This window comes from Hypomesus transpacificus, chromosome 19 (assembly GCF_021917145.1).
Source record: "Hypomesus transpacificus isolate Combined female chromosome 19, fHypTra1, whole genome shotgun sequence".
Lineage (NCBI taxonomy): Eukaryota > Metazoa > Chordata > Actinopteri > Osmeriformes > Osmeridae > Hypomesus > Hypomesus transpacificus.
Window position 1 is genome coordinate 6,688,014 of NC_061078.1, and position 12,655 is coordinate 6,700,668.

General features: G+C 50.1%; 1 protein-coding gene and 1 non-coding gene across 2 annotated transcripts; one reads left to right on the plus strand and one right to left on the minus strand.

Moving 5' to 3' along the window:
* Positions 1-954: 954 nt before the first annotated feature.
* Positions 955-1,027, plus strand: trnar-acg. The gene has a single exon. It is a non-coding gene; the product is annotated as a tRNA-Arg (tRNA).
* A 152-nt stretch (positions 1,028-1,179) lies between these two features.
* Positions 1,180-11,801, minus strand: kif7 (kinesin family member 7). Its single transcript, XM_047042391.1, has 20 exons — positions 11,713-11,801; positions 10,584-11,006; positions 9,937-10,137; positions 9,420-9,819; positions 8,849-9,196; positions 8,523-8,715; positions 8,146-8,307; positions 7,861-8,019; positions 7,518-7,660; positions 7,036-7,151; positions 6,737-6,874; positions 6,420-6,628; positions 5,792-5,989; positions 5,285-5,410; positions 4,188-4,364; positions 3,730-3,945; positions 3,354-3,560; positions 2,926-3,124; positions 2,371-2,532; positions 1,180-1,915 (listed from the first exon to the last, which is right to left on the minus strand). Exons 2-20 carry the CDS (start codon positions 10,912-10,914, stop codon positions 1,497-1,499), a joined length of 4,104 nt encoding a protein of 1,367 aa, XP_046898347.1. The 5' UTR covers positions 10,915-11,006; positions 11,713-11,801; the 3' UTR covers positions 1,180-1,496.
* Positions 11,802-12,655: the final 854 nt, after the last annotated feature.

A 12,655-nucleotide genomic window follows, 5' to 3' on the forward strand; every position in this document is an offset into this window, starting at 1 on the left:
CAGATGCTTTTGTAACCGCCACACATTGAGGCCTATTCTTTGAGTTCATAAATACAAATAGGCTACTGTCTATGAAAGTAGACTCCTCTTGTTAAAAAATAAACTAAACATTGTGTGTGAATAGGCCTGTTGGCTATTTGTGTCAAAATAAACAGCCAGTGTTAGATTATATGGCCTGTGTCGCTTTAAAAAAATGATTTGCTAAATGAAATCAATTTAAATGATAGGCTATTTAAGGCCTAGGCCTATATGTTTTAATTGAATGTATTTGACTACTGTTTACATTGTATGAGGCTTTTCCGCGTCAGACACTCTCGCTCTCAGTCTCTCTTCTTTAATCTCCCTCTTTTTTTTAATCTCCCACGGCATAAACTATACAGGCCTTAAGAAGACTATTTGTAGGCTTAAAATAGAAGAAAATTATATAGCCTACAGTATTTTACTTCATATGTTTTATAAGATTTATAAGAACTCAGCCTTATTCCTCGATCCTCAAAAACACTGTTGAGAGGTATTCGTACCTCTAATTCACTTACGTAAAGCATCGTCACTTACGATGGCGTTGTAGTTAGTCCTCTGGCGCCATCTAGAGTTTTTATGAGTTCATTAAATGGACGAATTTTACCGGCCATCCTTTCACAGACGGACTGTGTAGAATACTTCCAACTGTAGCCTAAAATCTCTCCAAAGCTCCTGAGGTTCTTGGTTAAATTATACGTGTTTGATGACTGAGCGAAAGAGATGAGAAGAAAAAAATGAGAAAACTAGGCTACTTTTGAGTCTAATGGTCTTGCAGCATTTACATTTTAGGAAAGTTATTGTTTATGTTTGTCCAATTGTTTTATAGCCCATATGGTTTGTGGACATGTACAACCACAACTGAACAATGCGGTAGCAGTGACGTCACAGAAATATGTATCTTTATAAAGCAAATTAGGCTGGTCGCAGAGAAGCGGGCTAGTGGCGCAATGGATAACGCGTCTGACTACGGATCAGAAGATTCTAGGTTCGACTCCTGGCTAGCTCGATATTTTCTTTCGAAGACATTTTCATCAAACTAATGTTTTCCATTTTATGCCCGATTATGATTGAAAATGTATAATTTTATGTATCAATGTATCAACAACAATTGCCTTGTATCCATAGCACCCAAGCAGTGACAGTAAAACCCTGGGTGACTAGAGCAAAAATCTAATTTTATTAAAGTTATAACATTGAAAACAGTTGTAATGATGAATAGAGTAAAATGGTTTAAGACAAATAATACATTATTTGTGTAATCTGTGAATATAAAGGGATACATACTAGGTAAAAGTGCATGATAATAGAGATGAGTGGGCTTTTAACATTTACAGCATATGTAGAAAAACAAGCAGAGATTCATGACTTGGGAACTTAACAAACACAACATCATAATTTTCATGGCAATAGTAAGAATAAAACACGACAATAAATGTTTTTCCCCAAACTGAGCTCTGGCTTGTTGAATCCATCCGCTACACTGGGTTTTTCCTCACATCAATGATTGTATTGTTGGAGGTGAGTGGTCCGGTATTGAGGCTGGATCTGCGGGACTCTCTCCTGGACTTAGCCAGTGGAAGGGTGGGGGTGCCCCCCCAGGGTCCTGAGCCCACCTGTACCACACGGTGAACAGGCATCTCGCCAGTCGCCCTGAGCTGCAGCTCCTCCATGCCGCAGGGGTCCTCCGTGGGGAGGGAAGAGCGCCTCCAGGTGGCAGGTAGAGGTGCGTTCACCAGCTCCCTCATCTCCTCTCTGGATTTGGGGGGTCTCTCTGGCTCCCCACTCCCACTCCCACTTCCACTCCCACTCTGGCTGCAGTCCTCTGGGCCTCTGCTCAGCCTCTCCACACTACCACAGCCTGCTGCCCTCCCCTCAGAGCCCAGTGAGCCCAGCACTGGGGAACACACACACACACACACACACACACACACACACACACACACACACACGCGCACACTGTCATTAGCAAAATGACATGGCAGGATTATAGTTATAAATCTTATACCCCATGTTGCAGAATCCTTTTACATAACATTACCCCCTTGGGCATTTAAAATCAGATTTTTTAGTCAAGCTTATTTTTCCAGAGTCACAACACTACCTACAACAACACATTTTCAAACTGCCTAAGGGTGATGCTGCTACATTACAGTTCCCATGACAGATACATTTATGTTTACTGAATAAACGGTGTAAATAGGATTCCCAACGAAAGCGTGTGTACCCAAGTTGTGAAGAAAAAAAACGAGTCAGAGGCTATTTTGGATTTGACAACTTGTCATTTCCAACCAACTGTGTTGCCGGGCAGACCAGTTCATTCAGACCCAGTGTTATGTGGGAGTGTGTTACCTCTGCCTGGGTCGCCAGGCGAGCAGACCGGCCCACACAGCTCCCTCAGCCTGCTGCTCAGCTCCAGGTTGGCTGTCTTGTAGAGGTTCAGCTCCTTGCTGAGGTTATGGATCCAGCCCTCGTACTGCCTCTGACGGCCCGCCAGGCCCCCGTCCATTTGCTCTGCGGGGAAGGAGGGTAAACATGAGTGGGAAGCAAACACACGCAGAAGCAGCCACACACACACACACACACACACACACACACACATACAACCTGAGGAGATAATGACCGTGATGGGCGCTGGCCTGCTGTGAGCCGGGGGAGGCATGAGGCAACGGTAGACACATCACGCTGACAGGAAAATCAACTAACTGGGAGGGATGTTTTTGTGTGTGTGTGTGTAGTTTATTTCTTTGTGTGTGTATCTCCATGTGTTTCTTTGTGTGCATCTCCCATCTGTTTATTTGTGTTTCTGTGTGTGTGTCTGTATATCTCCAGTGTGTTATCTTTCTCTGTGTGTCTTTGTGTGTGTTTCTCCGTGTGTTTGTGTGTGAGTGTCTCCGTGCGGCCCACCTCGGCACTGCTGGAGCAGGAGCTGGATGCTCCTCTCGTGCTCCTTCTGCTGCTGGGTGAGCCGGCGGTCCGTGTCCAGCTGGGAGCGCTCCAGAGCGTTCTCCAGCCACTGCACCAGCTTCTGCTGCTCCTCCCCTCGCATCTCCACATCCGCCAGGGCCAGCTGAAGCTTACGCTCCTCCTCGCGCAGAGACACCACCTGCGCACACACACACACAGTTACACACACACACAGTTATAAACACACACAACACGGGCATGAACATACAAGGTGATGCACACACCAGCATGCACACACAGAAACATACACACATGCACACCTGAAGCTACATAGCAGGTCTCCAGATGAACAGAACCTAGCAGGAATATCTGTCCAGCCCAGCCTAGTGGTGTTGGCTAACACCACACACACACATGCACGCACACACCTTGTCAAAGTACTTGCAGAGGAGGGCTCGCGTCTCGGAAGCAGACAGGTAGCTGAGCTTGGCCATGAGGTTCATCTCCCACTGAGAGAGCATGCTGGCCGAGGCTCGAAGCTGCCTCTGCCTCTGGGTGATGGCCTCGTTCTTGTACTCGATGGCTGCGTCCAGAGCCTCGATGGCCTCGTCCAGCTGGAACACAGTCCTCTCCTCCTGGAGACACACGCACCAGAGGAGACCACGGTGGAGAGCACTACACACGACCACACTATTGTGTCTCTGTGTGTGATAGTGTAGGATTGTATTCATCTGTGTGTGAGTGTGTGTCTAGGACGTGGGTTTGTAGGACTGTGTGTGTGTGTGTGTGTGTGTGTGCGCTGACCTCAGGTGAGAGCAGGCTGCCTTGTCTCAGCTTGTCGTCCAGTTCCACCCTCTGCTTCAGCAGTGTGTCCTTCTCCTGCCGCAGGTTGGAGATCTCCTGGCGGATCTGCTGGGAGTCCTGGGCGCTGCCAGAGCGAAGCTGGCCGTTCCTCTCGCTCAGCTCCCGCTCCAGAGACTCGATACGCCCTGAGAGGGTCACCAGGTCCTGACTGAGGGCCTGGTGGAGGAGAGGGGGTGGGGGAGGGGTGGAGGAGGGGGATGGGGGGGCAGGGTAAGAGAGGGATAAGAAGTAACCGAGGGGAAGAAAGAAGGTAAGAACAGGCAGACCCAAGACATCTGTAGCCTTCCAGTATTCCTGAAATGTATTAGGAGTACAGGATGGCTGTATTGATCATATCCACAGTGCGATTTCATTGTGCGTGAGTAAGTGTGTGTGAGAGTGTGTGTGTGTGTGGGTACCTGGCTGGATCGTAGCCTCTTGGTCTCCAGGCCGCTGCGTTCTTGCAGCAGAGCCTCCTTCTTGAAGAGGATCTCCTCTCTCTTGGTCAGCTCCCCCTCCAGGTCCTCCAGACCCCTCCTCTGCTCCAGGACGCGCTCCATCTCCTCGTCCAGCCAGCGCTTCTGCTCCTCGATCTTCTGCCCAGCACACACCACACACCCAGTCAGAACCCAGACCCCAACTCTCAGGACCCAGAGGCAGAACTAGACCTAATCCCTTCAGGAGAACCAAACTACATGTTTGTGGTCCTAGAGACACACAACACTGGGATCAAGACTATTTCTGGCACATGAAAACACACACAAGCGAATGTGTAGCCACTCAAACAACCCTGCATCTGGCCACACACACCACTCTCCATCCACAAGTGTGGGCCTCCCCAGCCACTCTATGTATTGATCCCCAATAACACGGCGGCCTGGTCCTCACCAGCTCATCATGACGGCCACCAGGACTACCGCTGGAGGGAGACAGGCTAAAACAGGCAGCCACAGTCGAGAGGCTGGGTGAGAACGAGAAGTGTGAGAAGTGTGTGTGCATTGTGTATGTGCCTGAATGTGTTCAGGTGTGTATGTGTGCGAGACTGTGTATGTGTGTGTGTTGACATGAGTACCGGCTCAGACATGCATATCGGAAGCAGCCTATAGACTCTCCCCTCATGGAGCTCAGAGCGTGTAAGTGCCTGACAGAGCGTACAAGCGCACGGTTGCCGGGCGGGTTAGGCGTCTCCCCCAACCCTCCAGGGACTGTTCACTGAACAAAGTCATGTAGTGGGTGACTGGCTTCCCTGGAAGACACTAGAGGCCATATTTGGCACAGAGATAAAAGATGGCTTTTTGTATGTCGTTGTTGTGGTTGTAGCTTGTGGAAGAATGGTCATAAATGAGTTCTAGACATGTTACAGATAGGTTACAAACACATTGTAAACGTGTGTAAACGAGGTTTTGTATCTGAGGGTATGCGTCTGCTGATGCGAGATGACAGAACCGTTGTCGCATACATGTCGGAGGCGTGTCGGAGGCGTGATGGAGGCGTGATGGAGGCGTGTTGGAGTCACCTGCTGTTCCTCCAGGGAGATGACAGAGCCGTTGCTGCCGCTGCGCCGCTGCTTCTGAAAGGCTGCGATCTCCTCCGTCTTTATCCTCAGGATCTTCTGTTGCTGCTCGTTCTTGATCTCCAGCTCCTGGAAGCAGGGAAAAGTGGGCAGGGTGGAGGGTGAGGGAGGGCAGGGTGAGGGAGGGTAGGGTGAGGGAGGGCAGGGTGAGGGAGGGTAGGGTGAGGGAGGGCAGGGTGGAGGGTGAGGGAGGGTAGGGTGAGGGAGGGCAGGGTGAGGGAGGGCAGGGTGAGGGAGGGCAGGGTGGAGGGTGAGGGAGGGTAGGGTGAGGGAGGGAGGATATGAAAAGATAAGAGGCATAGGGGGATTGATGGGAGGAAGAAAGGAATGGAGTGTTTACATTATGGGAAGAAAAAAGGAACAAACAGAGGGGGGAAAAAAGGTGGGAAGACAGTGTGTTGGTGTCAGCGTGGGACACATCTGTGTGTGTGTGTCCCGCCAGCGTGGCACCTTGACTCGGTGTGTGCGCCTCTGCATCTCTGTCTCCAGGCGGCGTTTCTGCTGGCTCTCCTGGCGGAGCCTCCGCTGCAGCTGCTCCTGCTGCTGCCGCATGCTCTGCACGCTGCGCTCCAGCTCCCCCACGCGACGCTCGCTCTGGGCCGACAGCGACGCCAGCCGCGCCGTGGCCCTCTGACGCTGGTTAAGAACCTGCACACATCGCACACACACAGGGATAAGTCTCACACACGCAGGGACGGGGCCGGCCAGACCGAAACACACACATCGCACACATTCAAACAGGTTCAAGCGCACACGCACAGGAACCATGCAGAGAGACACACACACTTGTTGAAGATAATGATCTTCTTACATATGTATGAGTCTGATAGGAGCTTTAACCCTGGGTTAAGTTGTGTAGGTGTGTTAGTTCAGCTGCTGGGGGCGTTTAGTCCTGAAATACCCCTGAGTTTGGCTTCTGCATGTTATCTTTCTCTCCAATATGTGTACTTGTTTGGGTCTGTCTCCTCTGAGAGTGTGTGTATGTATGTGTGAGTGGTGTGTTTGATTGCGTGTGTGTGTGTCCTTGTGTAGCCTCAGGGTCCGGTTCCGAAAGCGGCCGGTGTCGCAGGAGCCTGACCTGCACTTTGCTCTGAGCGGCAGCGATCTTCCTGCGACACTCCTGGGCGCGCGTGCGGTCCGAGGCGCCGCTGCTCTCCCTCTCCTGGCGCTCCAGCTCCTGCAGCTGCCGCTGCGCCTCCTGGAGCTCCTGGCGGGCCTGCTCCGCCTCGCCCTCCAGGGCCACGATCTTACGGCTGTACTGCTTGTTCAGGGCCTGCGCGTCCTTACCTACACACACACGGAGACAATTACAGCATTAGATACACACACACACACAGGGGGGATTTGATTGGAGGGGGGAGGACAGGAGGGGGTGTTCACACAGTGTGTACTGACCTGTCTTGACTAGCTCCCTGATAAGCTCCTCTTTCATGCGGATGGTGACTGACAGCTCCCTGATCTTCTGCTGGGCCTGCATGAGCCCCAGCTCCGACCCCCCCAGACCCACGGAGCTCTCACCTACACTGGAGTTAGCTACACACACAGGGCAGACAGACAGGCAAGGGGCAAATAACAACTATGATTAACCGCGAGACAGAGAGATCAGCGGGATCCATTCAGGGAACCGCTGGAGGAGAATGTGTCTGTCAGTGGGGGGTATTGATCAGGAGGGGGCGTCCCGCCCGGGGTCTTACATGGTCGTCTGGTGCAGAAGGAGGTGGGCAGCTGCTCGGATAATGCAGGCTGAGAGCCCAACCCCCTCCCTGCTGTTGACACACCCTCCCTCTTGGACCATGTCTGGTTCATCTGTCTAAAAGATAGACACATGGCAAAACACATATCAGACACATGGCAAAACACATATCAGTAAATAGAAGAGCGCCAACAAGAGGAGAGGAGAAGAGAGGAGAAGAGAGGAGACGAGAGGAGAGGAGAAGAGAGGAGAAAAGAGGAGAAGGGAGAGGAGATGAGAGGAGAAGAGAGCAGAAGAGAGGAGAGGAGAAGAGAGGAGAAAAGAGGAGAAGAGAGAGGAGATGAAAAGAGAGCAGAAGAGAGGAGAGGAGAAGAGAGGAGAAAAGAGGAGAAGGGAGAGGAGAAGAGAAGGGAGCAGAAGAGAGGAGAGGACAAGAGAGGATAAGAGAGGAGAGCTGGCAAGGGGAAGATAGAAGGTGCATACTTCCGTCTGTCCCGGTTCAAAGACACGTGACCATCCTCTTCCTCGCCGTCCCTCCTTTCTCCCCCAATGACCTCGAGGTTACAGGAAGGGTAACCGTAACCATAGTGCTCCTGATCACTCTCCACACAGTCCACTGGGCTGGCCTGCGAATAGAAAAGAGAAGCACACTCTTACACAGCCTGGAACCCAGTGGAAACGATGGCTCTGTTCCAGCTGCATTCCTGCTCCAGTCTATGGGGATTTTATCAAGTGTTGTTGTTGTTAGCAAGAAATATGGCCAAGTGCTAATTGAAATCCGCCTGGGAATATATATATATATACTAAATAAATAAACTGGCGGTACCTGTCCGGGTGCAAATCCGTTGTGGGCGTGGCGTGTGGCACCCATAGGGGCGGTGTGGGGGCGTGGACGAAGGTTTAGGCCCAGTCCCGACACGCCGGAAGTAGACAACAGACACTGCAGCTCCGCTATGAGATCCTGCTGCTCCTGCAGCTTATCACTCTGAGAAGGAGACACACAACATGTTGGCCCAAACCCAAGTCTCAACGACGCCGTTTTCAGCAGGATTTCGAGTGGCACTGTGGGAGGTGTGGTCAGGGTGTGAACTGGTTCAAGGCAGGGCCTGACCTGCTGTTTGTACTGCTCCATGGCATCCTCCAGTGCAGCCAGGAAGTCTGTGTTCTCTCTCTCCAGCTGCTGGACCTGAGAGCGGAGCAGGGTGACACTCTCCTCCCTCTCTCCGTCTCCCTCTCTCCCCCTCTCACGGTCCTCTCCCACAGCCTCACACCCCTGGAGACACCCCGAGAGAGATATCACCTCTTCTGACACTCTGTGAGTCCACGTTTGTGAGTCCCTCAGTATGTGTTTGTGTGGAAGTGTGGGCTTATGACTATGTGCACAGTATCCACAAACTCATACTTGTTAATATGTGTATGTGGGCCTGTGTGTGTGCCTGTGAGTCTGTGTATAATGTTGATATGTGCGTGTGTTATACTGAAGTCTACCTGGTTCTTGTTGGTGGCCTTGGCCCTCCTCAGGGCAGAGTGGTCCTCTGTGGAGCTCCCTTCTATGCCGCTGTCGGGCCCCGAGGCCGTGGTCAGGCCACTCCGCTCCTCCTCCACCGAACACAGCCACTCCTTCACCCTCCCCCCCTGCTCCGCGCTCAGAGCCCCCTCACACTGCAGCTCCCCAAGCAACCTGGTGACAGACACACACAGGCAAACGTGACATTGGTCACGAACACGAGCGATTCACATCATCTGCTGGCAATGCGTTGACACGCCTTTTTTCACCAACTTGTTTATAGTGTGTGTGTGTGTGATGTGCCAACCTGTATGCACTGTCGGTGCAGGTCCTGTAGTGGGCACTCTGAGCCTGCAGTCTGCTGATCTCTCCTTCTCCGTGGCGTGTCCGTCTGTCCTGGTCGGAGCGAGTGATGATGCGCGTTTCCGAGCGCTGCCGGTTTTCCAGGGCGCGGCGCAGAGCCCTGATCTGCTGCTCCAGCCCCTCAACGCGGTCTGGCTCGCCTCGGCAGTTCACAGTGGCCCGGTTCTGGATGTTCCGGGCCCGCTGGGAGTAGTTGAGAGTGTTCAGACTCTCGTCAAAGTCGGCGGAAGAGGGGCTGATGCAGGCAATCATCAGCGTTTTGGCATTTCCTCCCAGGGAGTCTTTTAAGATCCTAGAGGAAGAACGGGATAAAAACAAAGCAAACGTTGTCACTGGTCTTCACTGAAATCACGACCAGAAAAAAAAAACATTAATCAATTTTAATTAATCATAATCATTCTCTACGGGAGTGTGCCTTATTTATTGCACTTTTTTCCTGAACAGAATTTTTTTTTTTAACTGGGTGACTGCTTCTTCTACTTTTACTATAGCAGTTCACAGAGTGCCTGCTGTACCTGGTAATCTTGGAGTCCCTATAGGGTATGTGGGTGCCCCTTCTCTTGGGGTCTCCCAGAGCTCCGATCACATTGCCCAGGGCCAGTAGGCCGCTGTTGATCTGGATACTCTCCTTCAGCCTCTCTCCTGTGTTCCCAGTCCTCAAGATGCGCTCCGACCCTGCCAGGTCCACAAAGTGGAACTTGGATGACAGGACGTGAGGCACGGATCCTGTGGGGGCCCCCTGCCCCCTCAGGCCCCCCCGCCGCTGCTCCATGAGCACGCTGAAGATGGTGTGCGACCGGCTGGAGTGGGGATTCATCTGGGTGGCGCCAGTGTGTCTGGCTGTGTTCCCAGACTCCAAAAGGCTCAAGACCTCATCCAGACCCTCCACCTCACACTCCTTGACCCCACACAGCACTGAAGACAGAGAGACACACGTTCAAATGACCACTTACAGCAGATAATAATACCCAAACCGGAATACTATATCAACACCTTGGCTATTAAAAAATCCATCCTTCTATCCATCATTACCAATGTTGCCCTTGTCATCCTCCCTGATATGGATGTCCTTGCTGGCCGTCTCCACCTCCAGCAAGTCTCTGAAGTCCTCCTTGTAGATCTCCAGGTAGGACACTCGGACGGAGAAGTCAGTGAGGTCATTCTCATCGAGCAGCTTGAAGACCTCAGCCACAGCCCTGGGGATGATTCCCTGCTCCTCATCCCTAAAGGAGGCTACGGGAACAAACAGGCCTCATCCTCCGTAATTATTTACTTACATTGAAGCTGTGCAAAGACTCTGTGAGGAATACCAAACTTAAGCAAACATTCACGCAAACATGCACTGTACTCACAAACACACGCATATCAACTCCTCCACACACATTTCTGTGTTAATGTACCCATAACCCACACATCATTCTGCCACCTCACACACACACAATTAGCTCAGATGGCAAGCCTGTCTGGTGTGGACTGTTCCTTCAAGGCCGTGGCAGCTGCATTGTAGGAAGTGCAGTTGGCTTCCCTAACGGGTGTGAACACCCGTCTCTCCTCATCGCATGTCATCAGACATACGCAGGCACGCATCTCTAGGCTGCCCTGTGAGCTACATCACACACAAAGGGATCTAATTGATCACAGAAATCACCAAAAGGTAGTAAAATCATAAGGAAACTCACATATGTTGGCCTCCCCAATCGTATATGTCTTGCCAGAGCCAGTCTGTCCATAAGCAAAAACTGTGGCATTGAAGCCCTGAAAAAAAGCTTCTATGAGAGGCTGGACACATACTGTGTAAACTACTTCCTGGCAGCTGGTCTCTTCAAACAGGTAGTCACAGACGAAGTGTCGGTCGTGACCGAGCGTGACGCGGCACTGCTCGGGGTCAGCGGTGATGCAGCTCTCATGGCTGTGCAGCAGTTCTTTGGGCAGAAGGGGGCGCACTCGAACAGCGACCTGCACTGCAGTGTCCTCTGGTCTGCCCTGGCCACCAGGTACCTTGGGGGACATGGCTGGCTTAGCTGGATGGTTTGCAGGCAGGTCAGGGTTCCAAATCTCCACTCATGGTCAGATGGTGAAAACAACCAGTCATCTTAGGGCCACTGGAGAAGGGAGAAACTAAGACTCATCAAACATGTTTAATATTCATACATCAGGAAAATCAGGACACAGACTCACTCTTTATGTCTTTAATTGCTGCTAACAAGATCAAAGTTGCAACCACAGAGTAGCACAAAAGAGAGTAATGCATGCAAGGACATACGTGGAGCATTCATTTGAATTTCGGGCTGTATTCTAGTATCAAAATCTGGCAACTGCTGCCACTACCATGTTTTTATTGGTTTAATACCAGCTTTGATAAATAACCACACCGCATTTTATATGTCGATATTGTGAAGCATCATCCCGGAGAAGCTAGCTTTAACTAATTTTCTTTTTGACAATTTCGGTGTGGCACGTTGGTTGGGGAGCTGGCTGGTTAACCCCAAAATGAATTCCAGTTACGAATAACTAACTAAATAAAGAGTATAGATTGTTAAAATAGCTGAGAAGAAAAACATGAGGACAAATAGCTATAGGCTAGGCTAACGGTAAAGTAGAAACAGAATCCAACAGTGCTAGCTTAGAAAGCTAGTTAGCTAGCTCTAACTTACTTGCTGCTCATTTTAGCCGTCTTGCTAAACATACACAAGTTATTTTCTCTTGCACACTAATAAATAAAAATGTCTCAATTCAATATCTGCACGGTGCATGCAAAGTTCAATCTTATGTGAATTGGCAAACATTATGTTTATTAATCTTACTCACTTTCTAAACTTGCGAAACTTATCTTCCAAGGTAGCTATCCAAAACAACAGAAGCACAGAATTTTGGGAGTCAGGCCGGGGCACTGTGGATTGGGTGGGAGGGGGGGGGGGGGGGGGGGGGTGACGTCACGCAGTGGCCTGCCCAGGGTAGATTGAACGAATGATCATGTTGGGAAACCTTATCCTTTATCCAATAATCAATAAAAAAATATATAGGCATCCATTTTTCTGTCAGTTAAACTTGTTATTAGTGGTCAGTATTAGTTAGGAATCTTTCTGGATTGTGGAGGGGCTAGATGCAAGGTTAGCCTACATTGTTTGACCCATTCTTAAAATGTATTAAAAAGTTGCATATTCTTCAATCACATAACCTGTACAGCAGCACCCAGAGAGCATCCTAAGAGGGCTGCTGAGTTTAGTCAACAATGGCTCTCAAGGCCTTTAAAAAATCATAGAGTATTCCATGATGACTTGTTCTAAGAGGCCTGATGTCGGTGTTTTAGTAAAGGTTGCCATGGTGGTAACCATGGAAACATCCTACACCGAACCCTGAGAGTTGAAGGTAACACCCACTCCCATTGTTCCCTATTTGAGATGCATATTCATAACCTCGGAAAAAGCGATTACAAATTGCTCTAATTAGACCTCCATTTCATATCTGTCCATCTCGTCACTCAGCATCCCGAAACAGCTCTTTTTGAATGCCATAGGCCATCATGAGTGTAATTCAATTCCTACTAGGATGAGTTAGTGTTTAAACGCTCTTCTCAGCGAGGCTAGAGTAGAGATAGCTAACGGGTGTGTTAGCAAAGTCCCTTTGTATTGGCTTCAAAGAAACAAACAACTCACATTATTAAAAATATATTTTATATCAAAATGATTGTATTTGCCAATGAAGGAAGGTGCTTAGAGAGGCAAACAATATTACACTTTTGAAAAGAAAT

Bases quoted from the DNA above. Each gene is read 5' to 3' on its own strand.
- kif7 (XM_047042391.1), bottom strand. From the start codon at position 10,914: ATGTCCCCCAAGGTACCTGGTGGCCAGGGCAGACCAGAGGACACTGCA. The intron at 4,365-5,284 runs GTGACTCCAACA...TGTGCTGGGCAG, and splicing joins TCTCCCTGGAGGAACAGCAG to AAGATCGAGGAGCAGAAGCG. The intron at 3,125-3,353 runs GTGTGTGCGTGC...GTGTGTGCGCAG, and splicing joins TCTGCAAGTACTTTGACAAG to GTGGTGTCTCTGCGCGAGGA.